Consider the following 22,590-nt stretch of genomic DNA (forward strand, 5'->3'; position numbering starts at 1 on the left):
GGGCTTGAACTTAAAACCCCAGGATCAAGAGTCGCACGCTCTACCGGCTGAGCCAGCCAGGCGCCCCTCCTTATTTATCTTTTGAGGCTAAACTCAAAAATGCCTTTATTTCATGAAAATTTTCTTGATATCTTCTTTCTCTCTTTGGAGTATACCCCTGTGTTCTCTGCCCCATTCTTCATTCGTCCTTCCATGAAAGAAGTATCTATTCTATCTTAAAGCACTGTTAACAGTATAAATGTCCTGAAAGTAGGGATTGTCTTAACTTTCAGTGCCTTGCTTATAACAAGTACTCACTATTCGTTATAGTGAAAAGAAAAGATACAGAGGAGGCTTGTAAATGTTGAAGATATCAAGGGAGGATTTCTAGATTTGAGTCATCTTGAAGCCTCTCCCTTTCCCCTCAGGAATGTCAGCTCAGAGAGGAGTGAGGCTCGCCGGAAACTTCGGGAATGTGATGGTTTAGTGGATGCCCTCATTTTCATTGTGCAGGCTGAGATTGGGCAGAAGGATTCAGACAGCAAGGTAAGTTGACAGCTGAGTGAATTCCATTCACAGCAACCATGAGGCACCAGTAGTGCAGACCTACCATCTCAGGCTTTCAGATGACCTGAGGTATCTGTACCAGCTCCTGTTCCCTAAAGCAGATGTTCACCATGGTTTTCTTTAGAAATTCCTTCACCTGTATAATCTGTTTTAAAGCTGTTTAGCTATATTTCCAAGGTTCTATATTTTCCTAAGTAGGAAAAAGGGTGACCCTCGGTTTTGTGTCACACACCAAATGGTGGCAGAAACCTTCCAGTAGCCTGAAGCTGCAAGGATTTTGAGAGGCTTGGTGCACTTAAGAGGCTTTGTGAGAGATGACGGATTGGGCTATGCTTTTGGGGATCAGTATTTTAATACTTGGATCATGGAAACCTGGACTTGCTGGGAAATCACTGTAGGCATTCTCCTCGCTCACCGAGCCCTTTATCTTGTGTCCCCAAGCTTGTGGAGAACTGTGTTTGCCTTCTTCGGAATTTGTCATACCAAGTTCACCGGGAGATCCCACAGGCAGAGCGTTACCAAGAGGCACCTCCCAACGTTGCCAACAATACTGGGCCACATGCTGCCAGTTGCTTTGGGGCCAAGAAGGGCAAAGGTGAGTTTTGGTTCTTTGTTCCTTGCTCTTTAATGTAGGATGGGAAAGGGAAGGAACTCTTTTAGCTTTAGGCACAAAATACTTGCTGAGCAGTACACGAGTCTGCCTAGTCAAGGATATCTCCTCGCTCTGCAGCCGCTTCCCCAGTGTCATGTTCTCCATTCATGGCGGTGATCATGGTGGTGGTGGTGGTCATTGGTATCAGTTTGGGGGCAGTGAAGGACGAGAACTCAACTAATCTGGGGCCTTCTCCCCCATTCCTCCTTTGTGTTTCCTGTGTTTTTCTTTTCCTCCTTGCTTCCCTGCTTATTTGCCCACGATCCTGTTGACATCTCTCTCCTGCATTTTTCTTCCTTCATTTCTCTCTGCTTTCCACCTTGGGTGACGCACTGGAAGATGAGTGGTTCTCCAGAGGTGAGTGGAATCTTTTAAGGCGCTTATGGACTTCTAATTTGCATGCTTTGGTTTTAGCTTCCCTAGTATCTCCTAACCCTTCCCTGTGGATGCATGTAGGAAAATTCAGTTGAGGAGGACCATTGAAACAAGTTCAGCTCTTTGGAGCTAATAGCTCATGGCATGCTATTTCTGGATAGCAGACCCAGGTCTCAGAACTCAGGACAACAGCAACAACGGTGCTTATCCTTATCTTACCTGTCTGCTGCCTGTTTTCTGTCCTTGTTTCTGCACAGCCCCCTGCTGGGACAGCTTGTGGGGGGGGACCTTGTTTTTTGTTTTCTTCCCCCCTCTTGATGTATCTCTGATCCAAAGATTTTGACTGAAGAATAAAAAGTACACTATGTGGACTCTTTCCTTTCTTAAACTTTTCCCCCTCCCCTCCTTTTTTTAACTTCCAAAGGGAAAAAACCCACAGAGGATCCAGCGAACGATACAGTGGATTTCCCTAAAAGAACTAGTCCTGCCCGGGGTAAGTTATCTTTTTCTTTTTAGTCTCCAGGGATCTCGGTCTCATATATATATAGTTCACAGACAAGCGTTTGGTAGCCTAACAGTAGACTCTGCAGTATGAACACTGTTTTCTGTCCTACTCTGGGCATGGAATGATGGTGGAGCACTGGGAAACTGGTATTGTAGCAGTAACTTAGGAAAGATGGCTTGCTGTGGCAACTTTTCAGATTATTGGAGGATGGGTAGGGTCCTGAACCCATCTAGGCCAGAAACGGAGGTGCTTTAAGTAACCACTACTGTCCTTAGGACTGTAATTGTTCTAAGAAGCCTCTTTCTCACAGTTTGGGTGTTTATGTTTACCAGTACAGTGAGTTTAAAATTCACAGTTCTTCATGGATGTAAAAATTTTAGATGTTGTTAAATCTAGGATAGGCTTTGTACTTAGTCATAGTAAAGGTAGACAGAATGATTCAGTTAAGTTAGAAATAATTCACTTGAGATGAGGAATCTTTAACCCTGAGCGGTGTCAGTGGGCACCTGAATGCCCTGAGTGCCAAGGCCAAAGTAGACTGTGGAAGAGAAGAGACAAAGAGGAAAGAGAGAAAGGAGTTGCATATGAGTTGAGGTCTGTTCTACTCTTCCCATGGATGAATTATTCTTAAGAAGGCATGGAATCAAGCCTCTGAGTTTGCTCTTGGGTGAGTGGGAGAGTATAGGGGGTCTAATGGTATAGGAGCATAAATCCATCAATCCAGAGTACTGAGGCTGAACTTCAACCAGCCAGAGCCTGGTGTTTAGGTAATGACTAGCATCCCCTGCTTTCCTGCCCTTTCTTGTGCAGGCTATGAGCTTTTATTTCAGCCAGAGGTGGTTCGGATATACATCTCACTCCTCAAGGAGAGCAAGACTCCTGCCATCCTAGAAGCCTCAGCTGGAGCTATCCAGAACTTGTGTGCTGGGCGCTGGACGGTGAGTACCTTTCAGAAAATAGACTTAGAGATGGGAGAACTTACCTAACTAGTTTGCCACCGTTTGTAATCTGTTCCACCTCTTCTTGTGTGTTACTTCCAGTATGGTCGATACATCCGCTCTGCTCTGCGTCAAGAGAAGGCTCTTTCTGCCATTGCTGACCTCCTGACCAGTGAACACGAGCGTGTAGTGAAAGCTGCGTCCGGAGCACTGAGAAATCTGGCGGTAGATGCTCGCAACAAAGAACTGATTGGTAAGGAGTTGGATGCACACGGTTAATCTCAGTATCAGTACCAAGCCTTTAGTCTGGCAGATGCTAAATAGTTATTATTGCAGTGACTGAGAGGAGGGATCCTGGCTAGTCCTCCATAGTTTGTGGTTCTGAGGGTTCTAGTTTAATGGTTCCTAGAAAGACAAGAACTGGTAACTCTTCAAAACTAGAATAAAAACAGCTATTCTTCATTAAGCACTTGCTTTGTTAGTGGGCGTTGTAACATATTTGGTATAAAGTATTCACATAGTTTCAATGTGACTAAAGGGGAGAATAAATAAAGGAGTAAGAAGGACCATATGTTCATGGCTCTTCTGATACGATAACCCCATAGCAAAATGAAGTTGATTCATGTGGACAGTGAATTGCACTTAATATGACTGATGCAAGTAAGTACAGTGTTAGGCTCCATATACTGGACTTGCTTTGTTCTCCCTGCACACAGTCCTTCTGTCTTAATGCTGTAGGTAAACATGCTATTCCGAACTTGGTAAAGAACCTGCCAGGAGGGCAGCAGAGCTCTTCCCAGAATTTCTCTGAGGACACTGTGGTCTCTCTTTTGAACACCATCAATGAGGTTATTGCTGAGAACTTGGAGGCTGCCAAAAAGCTTCGAGAGACACAGGGTATTGAGAAGCTGGTGTTGATCAACAAATCAGGGTGAGTTTAACACTGAAAATGACAACTGGAAGAGTTTGTGTGTGAGAGGGGAGTTACTAGGAAGGAGCGTTCCATGTTTGCTTTCTTATTTACATATAAAGTGTGAAGAGATAATGCTGTCTTAATGTTTTGTCTTAATGTTGAGCTATAAATTGATAACAGACCTGTTGCATCAAACATTTTTTTGTGTCACTGTTTGGGACACAGTACAGAACTTGGTGAATACTTGATCTTGCCCATTTTGGCATTTCTTCTTATGTTACATTATATTGGAGAGTACAGGCTCTCAGCTTCCTCCTTGGTCTTAACACCCAAATTCCATATCGTATTACTTTCCTCAAAAGGAACCGTTCAGAAAAAGAAGTCCGAGCAGCAGCACTTGTATTACAGACAATCTGGGGATATAAGGAGCTGCGGAAGCCACTGGAAAAAGAAGGATGGAAGAAATCAGACTTTCAGGTAGAGTAACTCTTGGGCCTGAGACTTGACCCTTTTTTCCCTTGGTTTCACGTAACACTTTTGTCTTTGGTTCCTTCCTCCTCACTATTGCCTTAAGTCCTGCTTTATCCCAAGTCTTTCTGAGTAAGGAGATCATTCAGTTTACTCCTTCCCCGAAAAGAATGATGCTATGCTTCATTTGGTGCCAGAATAGCTGTGGTTCTCCTCGGTGCCACAGCATGCTGTCCACATTGGTGGGGACGAGGGAAGATGGCCTGTTTGACTTTTCCCCAGCTGTGCCATAGCCCCTTGAAGGAATTTACTGGAAACTAGGTCACCTTCTGATAGTGCGAGTGTTTGGTACCTCTGTAATCTCCTGTTCAGGAACATAAATAGAAGCCACAAAACCCTCATTTGTTTCACTATGTAGATATTTAACCCATATGAGGTACCTTTTGGGAAGAGCTATATTTGGGAATAGGAACCTAAAGATCTGTGCCCGTTGGGAAATAAAATATGGGTGAGTTCAGTATTCTGTGACATTGTTGCATTTTATGTTTGCTTCCAGGTAAATCTAAACAATGCTTCTCGAAGCCAGAGCAGTCATTCATATGATGACAGCACTCTCCCTCTCATTGACCGGAACCCAAAATCAGGTACAGTGTCTGGGGGGCGTACCCCTCTGCTTTTACTCCACCACGGCTATTCTTCAGTGGGCTTACTTCCCATGGAATAGAATATGTATTTGTTATTGCATGAGCTAGTCTTTTGGTAGATGGTAATAATACTTTACCTTAGGATTGTACCACAGAGGCTGGTAAGCCTGAGCATTAGAAGGGAAAACAGGCAGTAGCCTGGAAGTGATCCTGTCTTTGCTTGCGGACTTACAACTGTTTTCTCTGTTTGAGAGATAATTGACATATATCATTGTGTAAATTTAAGGTGTACAACATAGTGCTTTGATGTATGTATATATCGCATAATGATTATTTTTTGGTTTTTAAATTTCCACATAATACCATGTAATATGTGGACTGTTGAAAAATTAGAAAATTCAGGTAACCAGAAAAATAACAACAAAAATCACTTATTTGTTACCCAGAGATCACTGCTGCTATTTGTGGTTTTATCTTTTAAACACTTTTGCCGTGTGAGCAAATAAATTTTGCGCCCCAAAGATGAATTAGCGTATTTTATGAAACATTTTCTTTTTCATGAAAGTGTGTGCTGTAACCCTTATTATCTTGCTGACACTTGGCTTTTGTCTCCATTAGGGTTCTCTCTCTCTCTCTCTCTCTCTCTCTCTTTTCTTTAAGGTTTTTATTTTGAGAGAGAGAGAGAGAGATTGAGAGAGACAGAGTGTGAGCAGGAGAGGGGCAGAGAGAGAGGGAGACAGAATCCAAAGCAGGCTCCAGGCTCTGAGCTGTCAGCACAGAGCCCTACACGGGGCTCGGACTCACAAACTCTGAGATCACGACCTGAGCCAAAGTCGGAGGCTTAACTGACTGAGCCACCCAGGTGTTCCAACATCAGGGTTCTTGAGATGTGATGTGAGGATCCCCATGTCTGTTGACATCTGTGCTGACTATGCAGAAGCAGTGGGAATGTTTGCAGCAGCAGCTATGGCACCAGCCCCACACCACTAGCCGTCCTAGGCTTCGTGGCCATGCGCTCACAATGTAAAAAAGAGCCAGTTTCACTTGTTAATGTACTTGATGGAGCTGTAAGAATTACTAATTTTATTGTTTGTGACCTTGAGCACACGTCTTTTTGAAATCTCCTGTGCTGATGAAATAGGAAGTACTTGGCGAGCCCTGTGCTGCATCCAGAGTGTGGTAGTGGACCTGGGGGAAAGCACAGGTGCTCTAGTTGGAGTTTCTGAGTGGACCAACCACTCTTTTTACGGAATGCCATTTTTACTTGGGGAAAAAATGGCAAACTATGGTTTTAGACTTGCGTATTTGCTAGACATTTTCTCAAAAATGAATGCAATGAGCTTGTCACTTTCAGGAAAAATAACTAACAGTACTTGTTGCCTGAATTTTCAAGTGAAAAACTTGTACCTGCCATTATGAGCCTGATAACACACCCATACTTCAAAGACTATTTATTTATTTATTTATTTATTTATTTATGGTTTATTTTATTTATGGGGTGGGGACACGCAGAGAGAGGGAGAGAGAGAATCCCAATCAGGCTCTACACTGCCAACACAGAGCCCGACATGGGGCTTGAACTCATGAAACTGAGATCATGACCTGAGCAAAAATCAAGAGTCGGATGCTTAATCAACTGAGTCACAAGGGCACCCCAAAAGACATTTTAATCAAACCGGTGGTGATAGTAATGAATGTGATTTTTTTTTTGATGTTGTACAATGAAATGTGTTAACATGTAGAAGATTTGCATTACTCTATGAACCAGTATTTTCCAAATGACTAGTGTGTGGTGTTTCAGAATCATGAATGGGTAACTGACCCATTCAAAGTGCAAGACAGACCAATGCATTTTAATTTAACAAAGTGTGAAGAAGAGGTCATTCATTTGGATTCAGATTCTACATTACTGCTAACTTTAGAGAAACTCAACTTGCTCTTTAGAGAAATTCTGCTTGTTGTGTATTAGTGTACTATCAAAGAATATACATAATTATCTGAAAAATTGTTGAAAATTCTTTTTCCAACTTTTTGTCTGTGGGAGGCTGGATTTTCTTCATATACTTCAATTAAAATAACATCATGACAGATTGAACACAGTAGTAGATAGGAAAATCCAGCTGTCTTCTATTAAGCCAAACTTTAAAGACATGTGCAAAAATGTAAAAAACAAACAAACAAAAAAAAAACAAAAACCCACAAACCTGCTTTCAAAAAACATTAAAATGTTAACATGGAATGAGTTTTTTTAACTTAAATGTTTATTTTGAGAGAGAGCACGGGGGAGGGGCAGAGGGAGAGGGAGAATCCCAAGCAGGCTCCGCACTGTCAGCATAGAGCCTGAGGTGGGGCTTGATCTCATGAATCATGACCTGGGCTGAAATCAGGACTTAGAAGCTTAACCGACTGAGCCACCCAGGCACCCCTATTTTTACTGTTAAAAAAAATATCTATTTAATTATTTATGTATTTATTTTCGAGAGAGGCAGACCGAGTCCAAGTGGGGTAGGGGCAGAGAGAGAGGGAGAGAGAAAACCCCAAGCAGGCTCTACACTGTCAGTGCAGAACCCAACATGGGGCTCAAACAGTGAGATCATGACCTGAGCTGAAATCAAGAGTCAGGTGCTGAACCACCTGAGCCACCCAGATGCCACCCTATTTTTTCTTTTAAGTGAAATACTTAAAATTTCTCAGTACAGGAAAATAGTAACATATATATAACTGACACCAGTGAATACTTTTTGGATCTTCATAATTTTTAAGACTGTGTAAAGGGGTCTGAAGACCAAATAATTTAACAAGTACTTGTCAAGAGTGAATGGTTGTTAAGAGTGAACGTTAGGGTTCCATTGGAAAGGGATCTCTTAAGTCCCATGAGGACTTTGTCTAGTGCCTGGCACATAGTGGGTGCTCAGTAAAAATTTGATGGGAGGGAGGGAGGACCAACCAGAGAGCAATTTTTATGATGAGTATAGATTTTGAAGAGTTGGTTTTTGACCTGGATAACTTTCTGACTCCGTATAGATAAGAAACCTGATCGGGAAGAAATTCAGATGAGCAGTATGGGATCAAACACAAAATCATTAGGTAGGTGATTAATTCCTGCCTAAGGACACGGAGTTATATTTCATTGGGATGAGAACTGTCTGGCTCTGCAGTTTCTTTTCTAGCACCTTCATCATCCTGGGAGAGCATTCATTGGCTGGACATTTCTATTTGGAAGGATGTGAGGAGATTTAGTGAAACTTGATATATCTACTTTCTTCCACATTCCCACATATTCAAAGGTTCAAAAAAAAAACCCCAAATCTTAATTCACCCTTGTCCCCACCCCCACTTACTACAGAATTATGTTTGGGTCCTTAAACTGTTACCGAGTTTCACAGGCTGACCCCAGGCTCCCTTTCCATCTTCTTTCCATGTACTCTGTTTCAGCCCACCTGGTCTAATTTGCTATTTTGTCTCTTTACTCTACTTTTTAAATTTTTCTCAGAGCATACTTCCTGCTGGAATGCCCTTCTTCCCCTTTGCTTTGCTAAATTGTCTTTATCCCCAGAGGCTTAACCAAGTCCTGTCTCCTTTGTTAGGTGCTTCCTGACTGTTGCAGCACCCCTACGCTCTCTTCTTAATTCCAATACCATTTATAGACAGATCTCTTCTGTTTTGCTTTATTATCATATGTCATACTCTGTGTGTTTCATTTAATTGTCTTCCCAACTAGATTCAAATTATTTTTAAGTCAGGGACCTTAAGTCAAGGACTAGAACTTAATGACTTTCTGGAGCATTTGACAAAGTTTACTTCCCAACAGGGGTGCCTAATTCACATTTATCTGTTTAATATGTATGGTACACCAGAGGGAATATCGTATTTCTTGTACTTTTTTCATTAGATAACAACTATTCCACACTGAATGAGAGAGGGGACCACAACAGAACACTGGATCGATCCGGGGATCTAGGTGAAATGGAGCCATTGAAGGGAACACCCCTGATGGTAAATTCTCTTTTATATACTCTTGTCCTTCTAAGGCTAGTTCTGTTTTGAAACCTTCATGTTTTGTGAAATAGGAAGAAAGTACCTAGTGAAAGACAGTATCCTTTTCTGATAGGGATTTTCAGGAAAAGTAGGAGTTTTGACTCCTGTTGAGATTTCTTGGGTCATAATTCTGCAACGGTCAGGTTAGGAGAAGGAAGACCATAAATATATTGCTGATGTGACTAATGCCAATAGATTCTCATACATTACTCTCTTCCTGTCCCTGCCTTTTCTTGAATATCTTGCCCGTTTCTTACTATTATCTTGTTTTGTTTGAGTTGACCAGTTTCGGGATTTTCCTTAGGTTTGGCACATACTCACGAGGTTTCTATTTCCTTACTCTCATACTAACAAATTGCATGTGTTCACAGCAGGACGAGGGGCAGGAATCTCTGGAGGAAGAGTTGGATGATGAGGGGGACCAAGTGTCTAACCCCTCCATGGTATGTCCTCCAGCCACCCCCAAGATCGTCCTTGAGGAAGGAGGTCCCTATGTGCCAGCAGTTTGCCAATCAAGCTGATCCAATCGGGCCAGAGACCCTAGTCTCAGCCGCTTGGCGCTTGGGGGTGCTGCTTCTGTGATTATTGCCTCTTAAGAGGCTGGACGTGCCTCCGGTGATCTGATTCTCCATTCCGTGCTGCTTTCCTCCCTCCGGATTTGCTCAACTGTCTTGGTTCTCCTCATTCCCAACCCTATTAACGTTTCTTTCTCTTTTTTTCCTACAGCAGAAGATTTAGCACCACTGTCTGCGCTACATCTGGGCTTATAATATATGTACTTTTATTTTTTGGTGGTGAAATGGACTGATGATTTTTCCCTTTCTTCGCTGGACTGTTGTGCCAACTGCCAGGCTGCCTCCTGCCCTTATAGCCCTAAGTGGCCACCTTCTTTCTACCAACTCCTACCTTCTTCCAGTGAAGCTTAATTGTCCCTCCTCCCCCCTCCAGATCCCCTCCAGTTGCTCCCAAGAAGCCTGACTCAGTTATATGCATATCTTGAGAAACTGCTGCAAATTAGCTCTTTTTGCCAGTTCTCCCTGGAACTCTTGGCGTTGTGTGGAGGGAGAGAGTGGGAATCCTCACTGGAAGCCGTGGGAAGAATTGGAAGTTACATGCTGTCTATGCAGTGTCCAGCACTCTGATAAACTGATGATTCTTAAGATTTTTTTTTTCTTGGTGGGGAAGGGACTTTTATTTTTTTGGAGAATCGGAAGTGTGAACTCTTCCCGTATTCCTGATGACTATTTTTGAATCAAAGAAGGCTGGCAACATTGGCACATTCCACCTGGCAAGGGCCCTTGAGTAAGTGAAGGTCTCCTAGAACTGAGATTAAGAAACCTTGGTCTCATCTCCAGGCCAGGGACCACTGTGGACCTACAGACTCCATCTCTTCTCCAAGCCTCATGCCAACCCTCAGCTGCTGCCACTGCCCTTTACTAAGGCTGTCCTTAATCTTCCTCTCCCATCCTGTGAAATGTCTGCTGACTTGGCCTGGCCATTTGCAAGAGGCTGTAGAAAGAGGAGAATGTGTCAAGGAAGACTTTTTGGGTGAGAAGGATCAAAAAGATGTCTTCTGGGGAGGAGAAGAACCTCTAGCAGGAGCTAGTAGGAATGTACATGAATCAGTTAGTCTGAAACTGGCAGGAAGCTTTGAAGCTGGCTTCCCCCCTGCCCTTCTTTCTCCTTTTCTTACCCTTCTAGCTCTGTCCTCCCCTGCCTTTTCCCTGGATTGGTTGGCTGACAAAAGGACTTGATGTACATACTCCTGCCCCCTTTACCCTTAAAAGGTGGGGGATCGCCCCTGGATTTGCCTCTTCTTTGTGCCTTTGGCCTGGGGTGCATCTCCTCCTTCCCTTCCATGTGCCTTTCTTTGCCTCTGCAGTCTCATTCTCATGATTTTGCAAACTATATTTTGTTGCTTTCTTACCCACTATTGGCCCTAACTAGCAGAAAGGAGGGATGACCTAGAGAACCTCAGATTCTCCATTGGGAATTGGTAGAACCTCTGATTTCAGCCATTCAGCTTTGCTCAATAGTATATGGTTGGGGTTTTGCAAACATCCTGTTCTGATGAATCTCAAAATGTGGGAGGAGTGAGTGGTGCGACTCTTACTCCTTAGTTGCCCAGAATTTATCGTCATCTCCCAAGGGGCCGGAGGGAAGTCGCATCTGTGCCCTCCCTGCCCCACCCCACCCCCAGCATCTCCTCCTTTCTGTTTAGTGTTTATTAGTGGGTTGGGCTAGAGGAATCAGCTGCTATGCTGGTTGATTTTTTTTAACCCTTTTCCTTATTTGCCTTTTACTCCTCCCCTTAATCTAAAAGCTCTGTTCAATGCAACTGGAAATCTTTATCCTTCTCTCTCCCCCTTCCCTTATATATTGAGGCTATGGGGTAGGAGACAAGTGCACAACCCACCACCCCCCTTCCCTTTCCCCTATGCATTAAAATCCCTTATTTACCGCCCCCCCCCCCCCATTTCTTCCCACTCCTTTTCTAGCGAAAAGGAGCCTTTTCCTCTCTGTGACCCTAAGAACATACTGCACAGGGGAAATTGCCCCCATCTGGACCTGGCTCCACTCTTGGTTTCTCTTGTCCTCTTCTGCTCTTTTCCTGGTGCTCTTTTTCTCGGTGGGGTGTGGGTAATAGAACAGCCATGGGCTTTTGGGGACCTTTAACTATTTTTTTTCTTTTTTGTTTATAAAAACACTAAACATTCAATTCCAGAGAACCAAAAATCCCACCTCCCCACCGAACAGTACTAAGGGGCTTGTCTTCTGCTCCATACCTTTTCTGTTTTCCTTTCTCTCTTGTTAATGCTTTTAAAAACAAATGAGTTTTTTATATAAATAAAGTTTTTAAAGTGTGTATGTGGGGGGTCTGTGTCATTTCTTCACTTTAAGCTGCATCTCTTCCTTCCTTTTCATCTCGGTTATTTCCTTATGTGTATCAGTGTCCTTCTTCTCTCCAGAGCAGTCAGAAGGGGCTTTACCAGGAGCGGATTACTTTGAGCTCAGTCCTAAGTCTTACCAAGCAACATTGTTGGTAATTGCATATGAAACATTTTTCCCCTCAAGATTCTTAAAAATTAAATGTGGGGCGCGGGAAGCTTATTGCTAACTTAGAGATAGGAAACTGAAGTATAGGAATTAATGACTTTCTTAGTCACTGGATTTGTTTTGCAACATTTGGCAAAACTAACGTTGAACAAAAGCCCATTGCGATACGTGACCCTCTTGAACATTTAACTTTATGGGTAGAAGATTAGAAGCTAACAACTCCAATTGCCTTCCTCCAATATTCCCTCATTTCATAAATATGAAAATGTAGAATTAAAAGGCTCATGTGTATAAGTACTGAATACTGGGCCAGAATGTTGCTTTTCAGGCTATCGGTCATCCTTTAGTAAGAAGACGAGGGACAGACCTATAGCTGCTTTTGTGTCCTACCAAGTAATATGTGGGTGAGTCACAAACACTTGCTGGGTTGACAGGGATTGTCTTTACTGCAGAGGCCAAGGATTAAGACCTATGGAAAGAGACTTATTTTTCTGGGGCCCCTATTTCCTGTTACATAATTTAAAAAAAAAAAAAGTGAGAATTTATGTAAAATGCTTTGCTGTATGCCCAATCTTTAGATTAAAAATCTATAGCTTCTGATGATGGTCATGTCTCAATTTTGTTGAACTAGGTCTTGGGTATGAAAACTTTGTTGGGCCAGTGAGACCAGGAAATCTAAGCATTGTAGCTGATCCCTTTTAAAGCTTAGTTTGTGTCTGACAGTTGTAGTTTTAGAACAGCAGGATGAATCACGGAGCCAAAAAGCTATCTTAAGTTTGCTTTCCAAAGTGGTTTGGTAGTTTCACTTGAGATGCTTTTCTGTCTCTATAGAAAAACCTGGCTACTGGTGAACAGCCTTTATTTCCATTATATTCTTTATTATCCACTGACATTGAGCTAGAAACAAATCTTATACTTCCCTCTCCCTGGCTTGGTTCATTTGTTTTGTCTCATAAAGTAAATATTTACTGAACATCTTCTATGTGCTAGGTGTTGTGGATGTTAGGTTTAAAGGATGAAACAGATGGACGCTTTCTCTTTACAATCCTTGAGAGTCCTAAGATCTGTCGTTTTGTTTTGTTTTTTTAGAGTAAGCTCTACCCACAATTGTGGGGCTTGAACTCATGACCCTGAGATCAAGAGTCACATGCCTTACCAACTGAGCCAGCCAGGTGCCCTCATCTGTGGTCTTTTAAAAACATTTCTCCCCTGTGCCCCTACCTAAAGTAAGGTGTTCAACAAAATGATCTGTAAAGCCCCTGTATCTTAAGCACCCTGCACTGATGAAGCAATGCTTTTGAAACCTCTTGGTGTCTCTGACACCAAATTTAGGAAGCCTGTGGATTTTGCCAAGATTTGCCCATGTCCTCCTCGATCCTTTAGAGCCTGAGTTGTTTTCTGGAAGTGGTAATAGTGGATGCTCCTCCACTCTTCTGTCTTAGCGAGGCTGTTTTTGTGAACGTGTTTGAAATGGCCATAAGGAGTACACTTTCTGACAGCTCAAAGCTATGACTTCACTTGGCCACTTGTTCTTCCTTGCTGAACTAATGTGCTTTTTTACAAACTGGAAGCCTCTCCCCCAGGAAAAACTGAGGACCGACTGGCCTTTCTAGATCCTTGTGTTTCAATTTTGTCTGTTTCTATCTGAAGTATAGGATAATAAAGGTTCATCCTGGTATTTTCATGGATAGACTTAATAGACCAACTAGACCTGGCCTTATAGACTTGAAAAAGTGCACCAGAATTACCTGAGAAGCTTGTTAAAAATGCAGATCCCTATGTTCCATTTCCAAAAACTGATTCGATAGAAGTGACTCAGGAATCTGAAATCTTGATAAGTCACCTAGGTTATATTTTGATGCCTTTAGTCAGTTAATTGTAACTTGAGACCGTGATCTAGTGACTTGCTTAAGGTTTTGGCCTCAAACTTGAATCTCGGATGACTGGCTTCAACTCCATTGGCACTATTACTAGTTTCGTGGTGGGTGTAATGATAATCACAGTAAGGGAGAATTCATAGAGGAAGGAATGAATTGCTTACTGTTGAATTTGAGAGAATAGTGATAGGCCAGTGTATAGGCAGAAGAAACTTTAAAAAAAATTTTTTTTTAAATATTTTTGAGAGAGAGAGACGGAGACACAGAATCTGAAGCAGGCTTCAGGCTCTGAGCTGTCAGCACAGAGCCCGATGCAGGTCTTGAACTCACAAACCGTGAGATCATGACCTGAGGCCAAGGTTGGACACAGACTGAGCCACCCAGGCACCCAAGAAACTTCTCTTCAAATCAAGTCCTGTAGATAAGGTCCAGGCTGCTGAGGGCTGAAGCTAGTCCTTGATACGGGGCCCTGTAATGCAGAGAGAATTTCTGGAGTTGCTGACTTTAATGTGTCACTTCTGGCTACAAGGGTACCTTGACTGGGGAGATAGTGACCCCACTGACCAAAGCCAGGTGGGTGTGTGTAGAAGCTTAAATTACTCCTGAGAGACAGCCTACCTCAAGAAAACAAAAAAAGTTAAGAAAAGACATTGTAGGAGGGAATTTCTTTTTTCTCATACCCTGTGACCTCCTGACTTTCATGTTGTCTGACAGTGTCCCTTAAAGCATTAGTTCTTCAGCTGATCCAGAATTTAGGGGCAAACATGGATGCAGAGAAAGCTGGAGGAAGTGAGGTAGGGAAAGCATGAAAATCATCATTTTAGTCTGTCTGCATTATCATAACTTGACTGTTTTTCTCCTCTTTATGGTGGTATGAAATAACCAGGACCAGCTTTCACAAGTGGATTGAGTCAAGAGACTTATGCTTGTTTGTATAATTGTAAGAGCCATAAGCATTATTGTAAGCAAGGTGTTTTATTTTTAGCTGAGGAAAAAGTGCTACATTTCTCTCCATATACATTTCTATTGTTGAAAAGGACAGGTTCTCCTACTTCCAGTGTAGGTGCAGAAGGGGATACTATCTTGTTGTCTTTCCTCAGATATCTCTAGTGCTAATGGGGGCACAGTCTGAATGGCCTAAGGTGATTGTGCCTGAGGAAAAGAAAATGTGGGTTATGTGGTGAAGTTGTGCTAGGCACTTACTCTGCTCTTGTCTTCACTTCAGGCCTTTTTTCCTCTGCGTTTAAGGCAAGGTTAGCACTGGTCTTTTGCAAACTTTGGGCTCTGAGTCTTTTTACAACCTGCTCTTGTCAGAATCAAGAGTGGGCGGAGTATAGTGTGTATAGTTGGGACTAGTTAAGGCTTCTATTGTTGGCATTCTGGTGGATTAGATAATCTGAAATGTCATTTCAGCAGAAATAAGATGCTGGGTAAATGTATTTATAAATAATACTTATGAACACATTGATGAACAAGCATAAAAGTAAGGAATCTACAGATCTTCAAAATGAAGTGAAAACTGGAATCCTAAGAAGTAAGCAAATGCTAAAGCTAGCTTTTACCCAGAGTTTTTACCAAACTCAGCAGACTTGAAGCATCTATTTTAGTGACTATACAGGATATGGGAAACAGGAAATAAGGAATTTTGCAGGTGACTCCAGGTAAAGCTGGAGTACCCCCAGTGTCAAGGTGAACAAGAAACTGTATAGAAGGGGCAGCAAGGAGCTTCTTTGTCCCCATCATGGTGCTCGATGGAAGGAAAAATAAGTCCAGTATCTTCTCTGAGGAGTTGTAACCACAAGATGGCCCTCTTTGGGTTTTTAGTCCAACAAATTTTTGCACTACCCGTGTGGTCCCCCAAAATTGTACCATTAAAGTGGTATCTAGTTGCTCATGCCTCCAGGTGATTTCCAGAAGCAAATGAAGTCCCTGAAATGCTTCAGTCCCCATTGAGAAACTCCTCAGGCAAATGAGCAGTCCTGCTCAAAAATTACGATACACAAATAAGGCACCATGAGTGAAGAGGGGGACAAAAAAGACACGGAAGCGGATCCTTAAATACTAAAGATGTTGGCATTGACCCACAGATTGTAATGAAATAACGTTTTGATCATTAAAATAAGTTTGACAAAACATCCAGATTTGAAAAAAAACATTTTCAATTAGGAAAAAATACAAATTTGCAATAAAAACTCAGATTAAATAGGTTGGAAAAGTTGAAGGGTACTACTGAAATGGAATATAGTTCTCAACAAATTATTCAGAATGAATTCCACAGAAGAAGAGAAGAAGGAAGAATGGAAAATAGCAAAGATGGTGAGATTCGGACAAGAGGAGATTTGATGCACGTTATCTGAAGCTCCAGGAGGAAATAATATGAAGCAGGAGACACTATCCAAAGAGAGGATGGCTGATAAATTTTCAGATTTGGTGAAAGTCACCAGACCTTGGATTTAGGAATCCCAATGAATTCCAAGCAAGTTGAAAAGGAACTCATTTCTAGAGACAAAGTGAAATGCAGGAAACTGAAAATCTTGAACAGTTAGATAGAAAACCCAAACTACATGCAGAAAACAGCTGGATGGCTGACTTCTCAGCATCAGCAATGAAAGCCAGAACACTGGAATCTTACCATTCATCCTGGTGAAAAGAAAAGAACTGTTATATGGAAATTGGCACTTAGTGCACATTAAAAATTTTTTAAGTTTATTAATTTTGAGAGAGGAGATAGAGAATCCCAAGCAGGATCCACACTGTTAACATGGAGCCCAATGCAGGGCTCCAGCCCATGAGCCATGAGATCATTACCGGAGCTGAAGTCAGCTGCTTAACCAACTGAGCCACCCAGGCACCTCTAGTGCACCTTATTAGGACTAACTAAGACCGTTTTTGAACAAAGGCTGAGTTTACCACTCAGGAGAGGTAAAAATCTATAGGATGTTCTTGAGGCAGAAGGAAAATGATCTCAAATGGCAAGTCAGATTCAAGAAAGAACACTGAACAAAGATTTGTACATATTGGTAAAAGTAAGAAAACATTAACTTAGAGCAGTATGTAATTTCTGAGAGGGAGATATGGGCAAATCAAAATACTAGATGACAATAGCACATCAGTTGGGGGTGATTACAGCATTAGTTTCATGTGCTTACATTCAAGAGGAAAGATACTAACTTAAGACTTGTGTGAGGCTATGCATATTAGCTAAATAACTAAAGAATAGACGGCGCATATAAGTTCCAAACCGTTTCTAAGAGGTGAAGAGCCTACCTGTATTTCACAGCACTGGGGCATACTATGTGGCCAACAAAGTAGATGTGTGCAGGGAAAGAGCAGTGAGTGAAATGTAAGAAGGGGAAAAGAACAGATTCAAGCAATTTCCATTAAAGGGAAGTTAAATTTAAATGAAAATTGCTGGCTGGTACGTGAGTTGGGCTGACTTAGAAGGTCAAGACACTATTTTCATATTTTGTTGACTTAGTCGCTGATCCCCTGTGTTCAAAGTCTTATCTGCCTGAATCCTCACCATATCCTAATAGGGCTTGACTCAGAGTGGGGCTGGGCTGTCTCTTTGACATGAGGGAGATGTTCCTTTTGCAGAGCACTACTGATTCTAGCATAGAAGAGATCAAGGGGGAGCACTGGGCACTTCCAGCTCATCTATGGGTCTCCAGTCCTTTCCTGGGTTCTAAGAGGGGCTGAGGGCTCAGGGATGTTGGTTCAAATTTTTGATTGTTGATACATCTTTGATACATCTCTGTGACACACATTTGTAATATACATTTTTTTTTTAATGTTCATTTTATTTTTGAGAAATAGCACAAGCAGGGGAGGGGCAGAGATAGAAGGGTACAGAGGATCCAAAGCAGGCTCCATGCCGACAGCAGAGGGACTCAATGCGGGGCTCAAACTTGTGAACTGTGAGATGGTGATCTGAGTCCAAGTCAGGTGCTTAACTGACTGAGCCACCCAGGTGCCCTGTAATATACATTTCTTTCTCTTTTACGAGCCACTTAAAGCATGTGCATCTGCAATGGGTTGCATCGATTTTATATGAGACCAAGATGTGCTAATGTCTTACTCAAGTAAGTGCCACTTTCTTTAATCCGTTATTTATTTTCTCTTTGTTGGTGTTAATGCCTCTGAAACCTAGCTCATAGGTTTTTGAGATGATTCAGAATGATAATACACATAAAAGAACTTAGCACTAAACTGAGGCTCTGGAAGCAGACCGCCTGAGTTCAACTCCTTATTCTGCTACTTAGCTGTGAGACCTTGGGCAAATTTCTTTAAAAAAAAAAAAAAAGATTTTTTTTTTTACATTTATTTATTTTTGAGAAACAGAGTGAGACAAAGCATGAGCGGGGGAGGGGCAGAGAGAGAAGGAGACACAGAATCTGAAGCAGGCTCCAGGCTCTGAGCAAGCGGTCAGCACAGCCTGTTGTGGGGCTCGAACCCACGAACTGTGAGATCATGACCTGAGCCAAAGTCAGACGCTCAACTGAGTGAGCCACCCAGGCGCCCCAACCTTGGGCAAATTTCTTAAGCTTTTTGGTGGCTTTCATCATCTGTAACATGGGAGTAATAATACCTACCAGTAGGGTCATTAGGCAGGCTAAATGAGACCATGTAATTGCACTTAGAACAGTGTGGGCACATAGAATATTACTGTATTATTGTATCAATCACCAGGCACCTCTCGTTTACATATGTGTATATATAATCTATGTTTAGTTATATGAGTACTCTGCTCAGTTATTGTACCCAACTTCTTCGGGGATGATTTCAAGGGCAAAATCCAAAATAACAAGCAATCGGTGCACATGTTCAGCCACATGGTCACTCGGTGGGTACTCATGCCTCTTCGGTCCAGGCCCCATTCTAGATGTGAGGACCTTTAGGAATGAGCCTTGCAGAATTAACATTAAGTGCTTAGATACTACTTCGTCACAGGCCCAGGTGGACGTGTCCCTTAAGGCTGGTAGTGCTTGTGACGCATAGACTTCTCTGAACCAGAGATACCACAGTTTTTCTGTATGTCTGTAGCCTTGAGAGATCAAAGACATACTCTTCATGCAGAACCTGTGAGATATTTGAAGGGATTCAGTGGAAAGAATGAGAAAAAAGCTACACATATGGGATGATGGTTACACAAGTGACAGGGATTAAGAAGGGCACTTGTCAGCGATGAGCAGAGGGTGAATGTATATGGAAGTGTTGAATCGCTATATTGTACAACTGAAACTAATATAACACTGTATGGTAACTAACTGGAATTAAAATAAGAACTTAAAATTCAAGCAGTGTAGGAATTCAACAGAAAAGAATGAATGCAGTAGCGAGATGGAAATGAGTGCTCTTATATCTAGGTGTCTTGGTATATTTTTACTGTTAACTTTTAAAGGCAAAGATTTTATGAAATTAAAATGAATAAAAGACTTAAAAAAAATCTACATGTATTTGCTGTATACTAGGTCCTAGGTCGTTGATGGAGATGTGGCAGTGAACACACACCCTTGTCCTCAAGGCACTTGTAAACTACCCTGAGGGCAGAGTTTTAAGCAGTGAAGTGACCAGGTCACTAGCTGTAGAGATAGAATGGAGGGGAAGAGACCAGATGACCGGTTAGAAGGAGCTGCAAGATTCTAGGCAAGAGATGGTAGGCTTAGACTAGACCATAGTGCAGAGACAAAATTTTATCAATTTCATGTATGTTGAGTAATGATGGTAATAATAGTTAATGTTTAGTGCTTACTGTTTCTGGGACATGAAGCACTTTGAATACATTGGCATGTAATCTTCATATCAACCCTATACAGAGGGGAATGACATGAGCGTATATAGTAATAGCAAATATTTGGGGACCAACCTTTGTTCTAAGAAAGGTTTTTTTAATCATATTATTATCCCTGCAGAGTGACATAATATATGTGACTCATATAATATGACATATTATTATGCATTCTTTTTTTTTTTTTAATGTTTATTTTTGAGAGTCAGAGTGCAAGCAGGGGAGGGGCAGAGAGTGAGGGAGACACAGAATCCGAAGCAGGCTCCAGTGTGCTGACAGCTCAGGGCCTGAGGCAGGGCTCGAACTCACAGACCATGAGATCATGACCTGAGCTGAAGTTGGACGCTTAACTGACCGAGCCACCCAGGCACCCCGCATTATTCTTTTTTTAATTTCTAAATTTATTTTAGAGCAAGCTGGACACAGGGACAGAGAGAGAGAGAGAGAGAGAGAGAGAGAGAGAGAGAATCCTAAGGAGGCTCTATGTCTGGCATGGAGCTTGATCTCATGACCATCAAGATCATGACCTGAGCCAAAATCAAGAGTCAGACACTTAACCAACTGAGTCACCCAGGCGCCCCCACATGCATTATTCTTGTTTAATACTTACAGCTCTTGTTTGTCCCAGCTTACAGAGGAAGGAATAAAATCTTAGAGCAGTTAGGTAATTGCCTTTAGTTACACTCAGTGGCATAAGTCAGACTTTGACCAGATTTGTTGGAATCTAAATCCCATGGTGTTTGTTTGTTTGTTTGTTGGTCTATTTAAAAAATTTTTAATGTTTTTTTTATTTTTAAGAGGGAAAGCGTGAGTTAGGGAGGGGCAGAGAGAGGGGACAGAGGATCCAAAGTGGGGTCTGACCTGACAGCAGGCTCCAGGCTCCGGGCTGTCAGCACAGAGCCCGATGTGGGGCTGGGCGTCAGGAACCTCGAGATCATGAACTGAGCTGAAACTGGACGTTCAACCAACTGAACCACCCAGGTGCTCCAGGCTATTTTTTTTTAATTGAGGTATTGTTGACATATAACATTAGTTTCAGGTGTACAACATAATTATTCAATATTTGTATACACTGTGAAATGATCATCACAATAAGTCTACTTAATATCCATCACCATGCATAGGTAACAATTTTTAACCCTTGTAATGAGAACTTTTAAGATCTATCTTCTTAGCAACTTTCAAATATGCAATACAAAATTATTAACTATTAGTGTATAGGTTAACTTGTAGGTCATATTTCAAGCTGTGGGAGCATTTAAGCTATGGGCCAAGGAGCGTTAACGTGAGAAGAGCAGAGGGTTTAGATTCCAACTCCAGTGGCACAATGACGTTTAAGAAGGGAAGGGAGATCCTGAAAAACACTAAAAGAAGGACTGGAGAGTCTTTCCTAGAATGTTTGATATCACTAGGGTCTTGAAACTAGAGAACTGCTTGGCTTAGGAACACTTTTCTCTTTTAAAAGAAGCCTGCATGGCTCCCCATTGTGAAGAGAAGTAATTAGCAGCAAACAGTTGGGTTTGCTTTGATCTGTTTCATCTTTGGATGATATGTTTACTTTTCTTCTGATCTTCCTCTAGTGTTTGTTTAGCTCTTGGTCCAAGGTTTGAGGTCTGGGGTCTTAGAACCATGGATTCAATCTTTTAACTCTTCCCTCTGGTGTAAAACTAAGGTTCTGTATCCTGAAGAACTACTTTATCGATTGGAGAAAATGGGCAATAACTCAGATTCTTCCCACTCTCACCCTTGCCTGACCATCGTGTCTCATCTCCCTGCTCCTCTCTTGCTCTTGATCCCTCTCTTTCTTTGCTTTCCTCTTCATCTCTCTCCCACTACATGTCTAGTTGCTGCTACTCAAGACCTGTACTACCTGGTAGCCTATCAAGAATCACAAATCTCTGCTTCCATGTCTTGCTCCTCAGAATTTTGTCCCTTTAAGAGCAGTGAGCATAGCCAATAGAGAAGAGAGGGAAGATGGCTTCCATCCTGTGACTCCTAGAAGGAAGCCACTTCAAGGGAGGTTGCCTTTGTAGCGAATCTTCCCTGCAGAGCAGAGATACCCAGCTCACTTGGGATAGGGATCCTGGAGGACTGGCAGGACTGACCTGGGAACACAACGCCTCTCCTTTATTCCTTCCCTTACCTGTGACTCACTGTGATTCCAACAGACTTCCTGCCACATCACCCCATGCTTTCAAGGGTCAAGTGGGAACAGTGCAGGCTGGAGACTTGTCCTTTTAGGGCAGTTCTCCACCTGTGAGATAGCACAAGTAAAACACCAAGCACAGAGCATAAAAATAGGTGCCAAATACGTGAGTACCCACCTGTGATAGAAGAGATGATGAATGGGTGCCCTCTGCTGGCACAGTCCATCACCACCAGGCACCTCCCCCTCTGCAAAAGGGTGTGCGCATTCAGCAGCATATACCTTAACCCCATCCTGCCACATACATTGATCTTTTTTTAAATCTTGGTTTCAATGATAAAAGCTTATTGCTTTTTTTTTTCCAAAATCTAACAGCAGATTGTTTAACTAAAACTCTTCACTCCCTTTTATGCCACTCTGTAGGGATAACTACTGACATTTTGTTGCATATTCTTCCAAATGTCTTTCTATGTGTACTCATACAACATATACTCCCAGGATTAATGGAATTACTCTATGCAGGCTATACATATTGCTCTGCAATTTGTGTTTTCCTCTAAAAATATGCCATGGACATCTTTCTACTACATCTAGGTCCTTCTTGTTTTCTCATGATTGGCTAGTTTACTACTGTAAGTCTGAC

General features: G+C 42.1%; 1 protein-coding gene across 10 annotated transcripts in view; it reads left to right on the forward strand.

Annotated features, from left to right (window-relative positions):
- Nucleotides 1-12,736, forward strand: part of CTNND1 (catenin delta 1) — a 47,528-nt gene extending 34,792 nt beyond the window's left edge. For 4 of the 10 annotated variants that reach the window (XM_047877579.1, XM_047877569.1, XM_047877570.1 and 1 more), the window contains 12 exons: nt 408-525; nt 988-1,141; nt 1,998-2,066; nt 2,889-3,016; nt 3,119-3,269; nt 3,755-3,947; nt 4,292-4,406; nt 4,954-5,041; nt 8,066-8,128; nt 8,934-9,037; nt 9,451-9,522; nt 9,806-12,736. In XM_047877579.1, coding sequence (XP_047733535.1) covers nt 408-525; nt 988-1,141; nt 1,998-2,066; nt 2,889-3,016; nt 3,119-3,269; nt 3,755-3,947; nt 4,292-4,406; nt 4,954-5,041; nt 8,066-8,128; nt 8,934-9,037; nt 9,451-9,522; nt 9,806-9,817 — 1,267 coding nt within the window. In that variant the 3' untranslated portion in view covers nt 9,818-12,736. The remainder of the gene's footprint in view (nt 1-407; nt 526-987; nt 1,142-1,997; nt 2,067-2,888; nt 3,017-3,118; nt 3,270-3,754; nt 3,948-4,291; nt 4,407-4,953; nt 5,042-8,065; nt 8,129-8,933; nt 9,038-9,450; nt 9,523-9,805) is intronic. The other 6 variants (XM_047877571.1, XM_047877573.1, XM_047877574.1 and 3 more) reach the window with 6 other exon arrangements.
- The last annotated feature ends 9,854 nt before the right edge of the window (nt 12,737-22,590 follow it).

The sequence above is a fragment of the Prionailurus viverrinus genome, chromosome D1 (genome assembly GCF_022837055.1).
Source record: "Prionailurus viverrinus isolate Anna chromosome D1, UM_Priviv_1.0, whole genome shotgun sequence".
In the NCBI taxonomy this organism is placed as follows: Eukaryota; Metazoa; Chordata; class Mammalia; order Carnivora; family Felidae; genus Prionailurus; species Prionailurus viverrinus.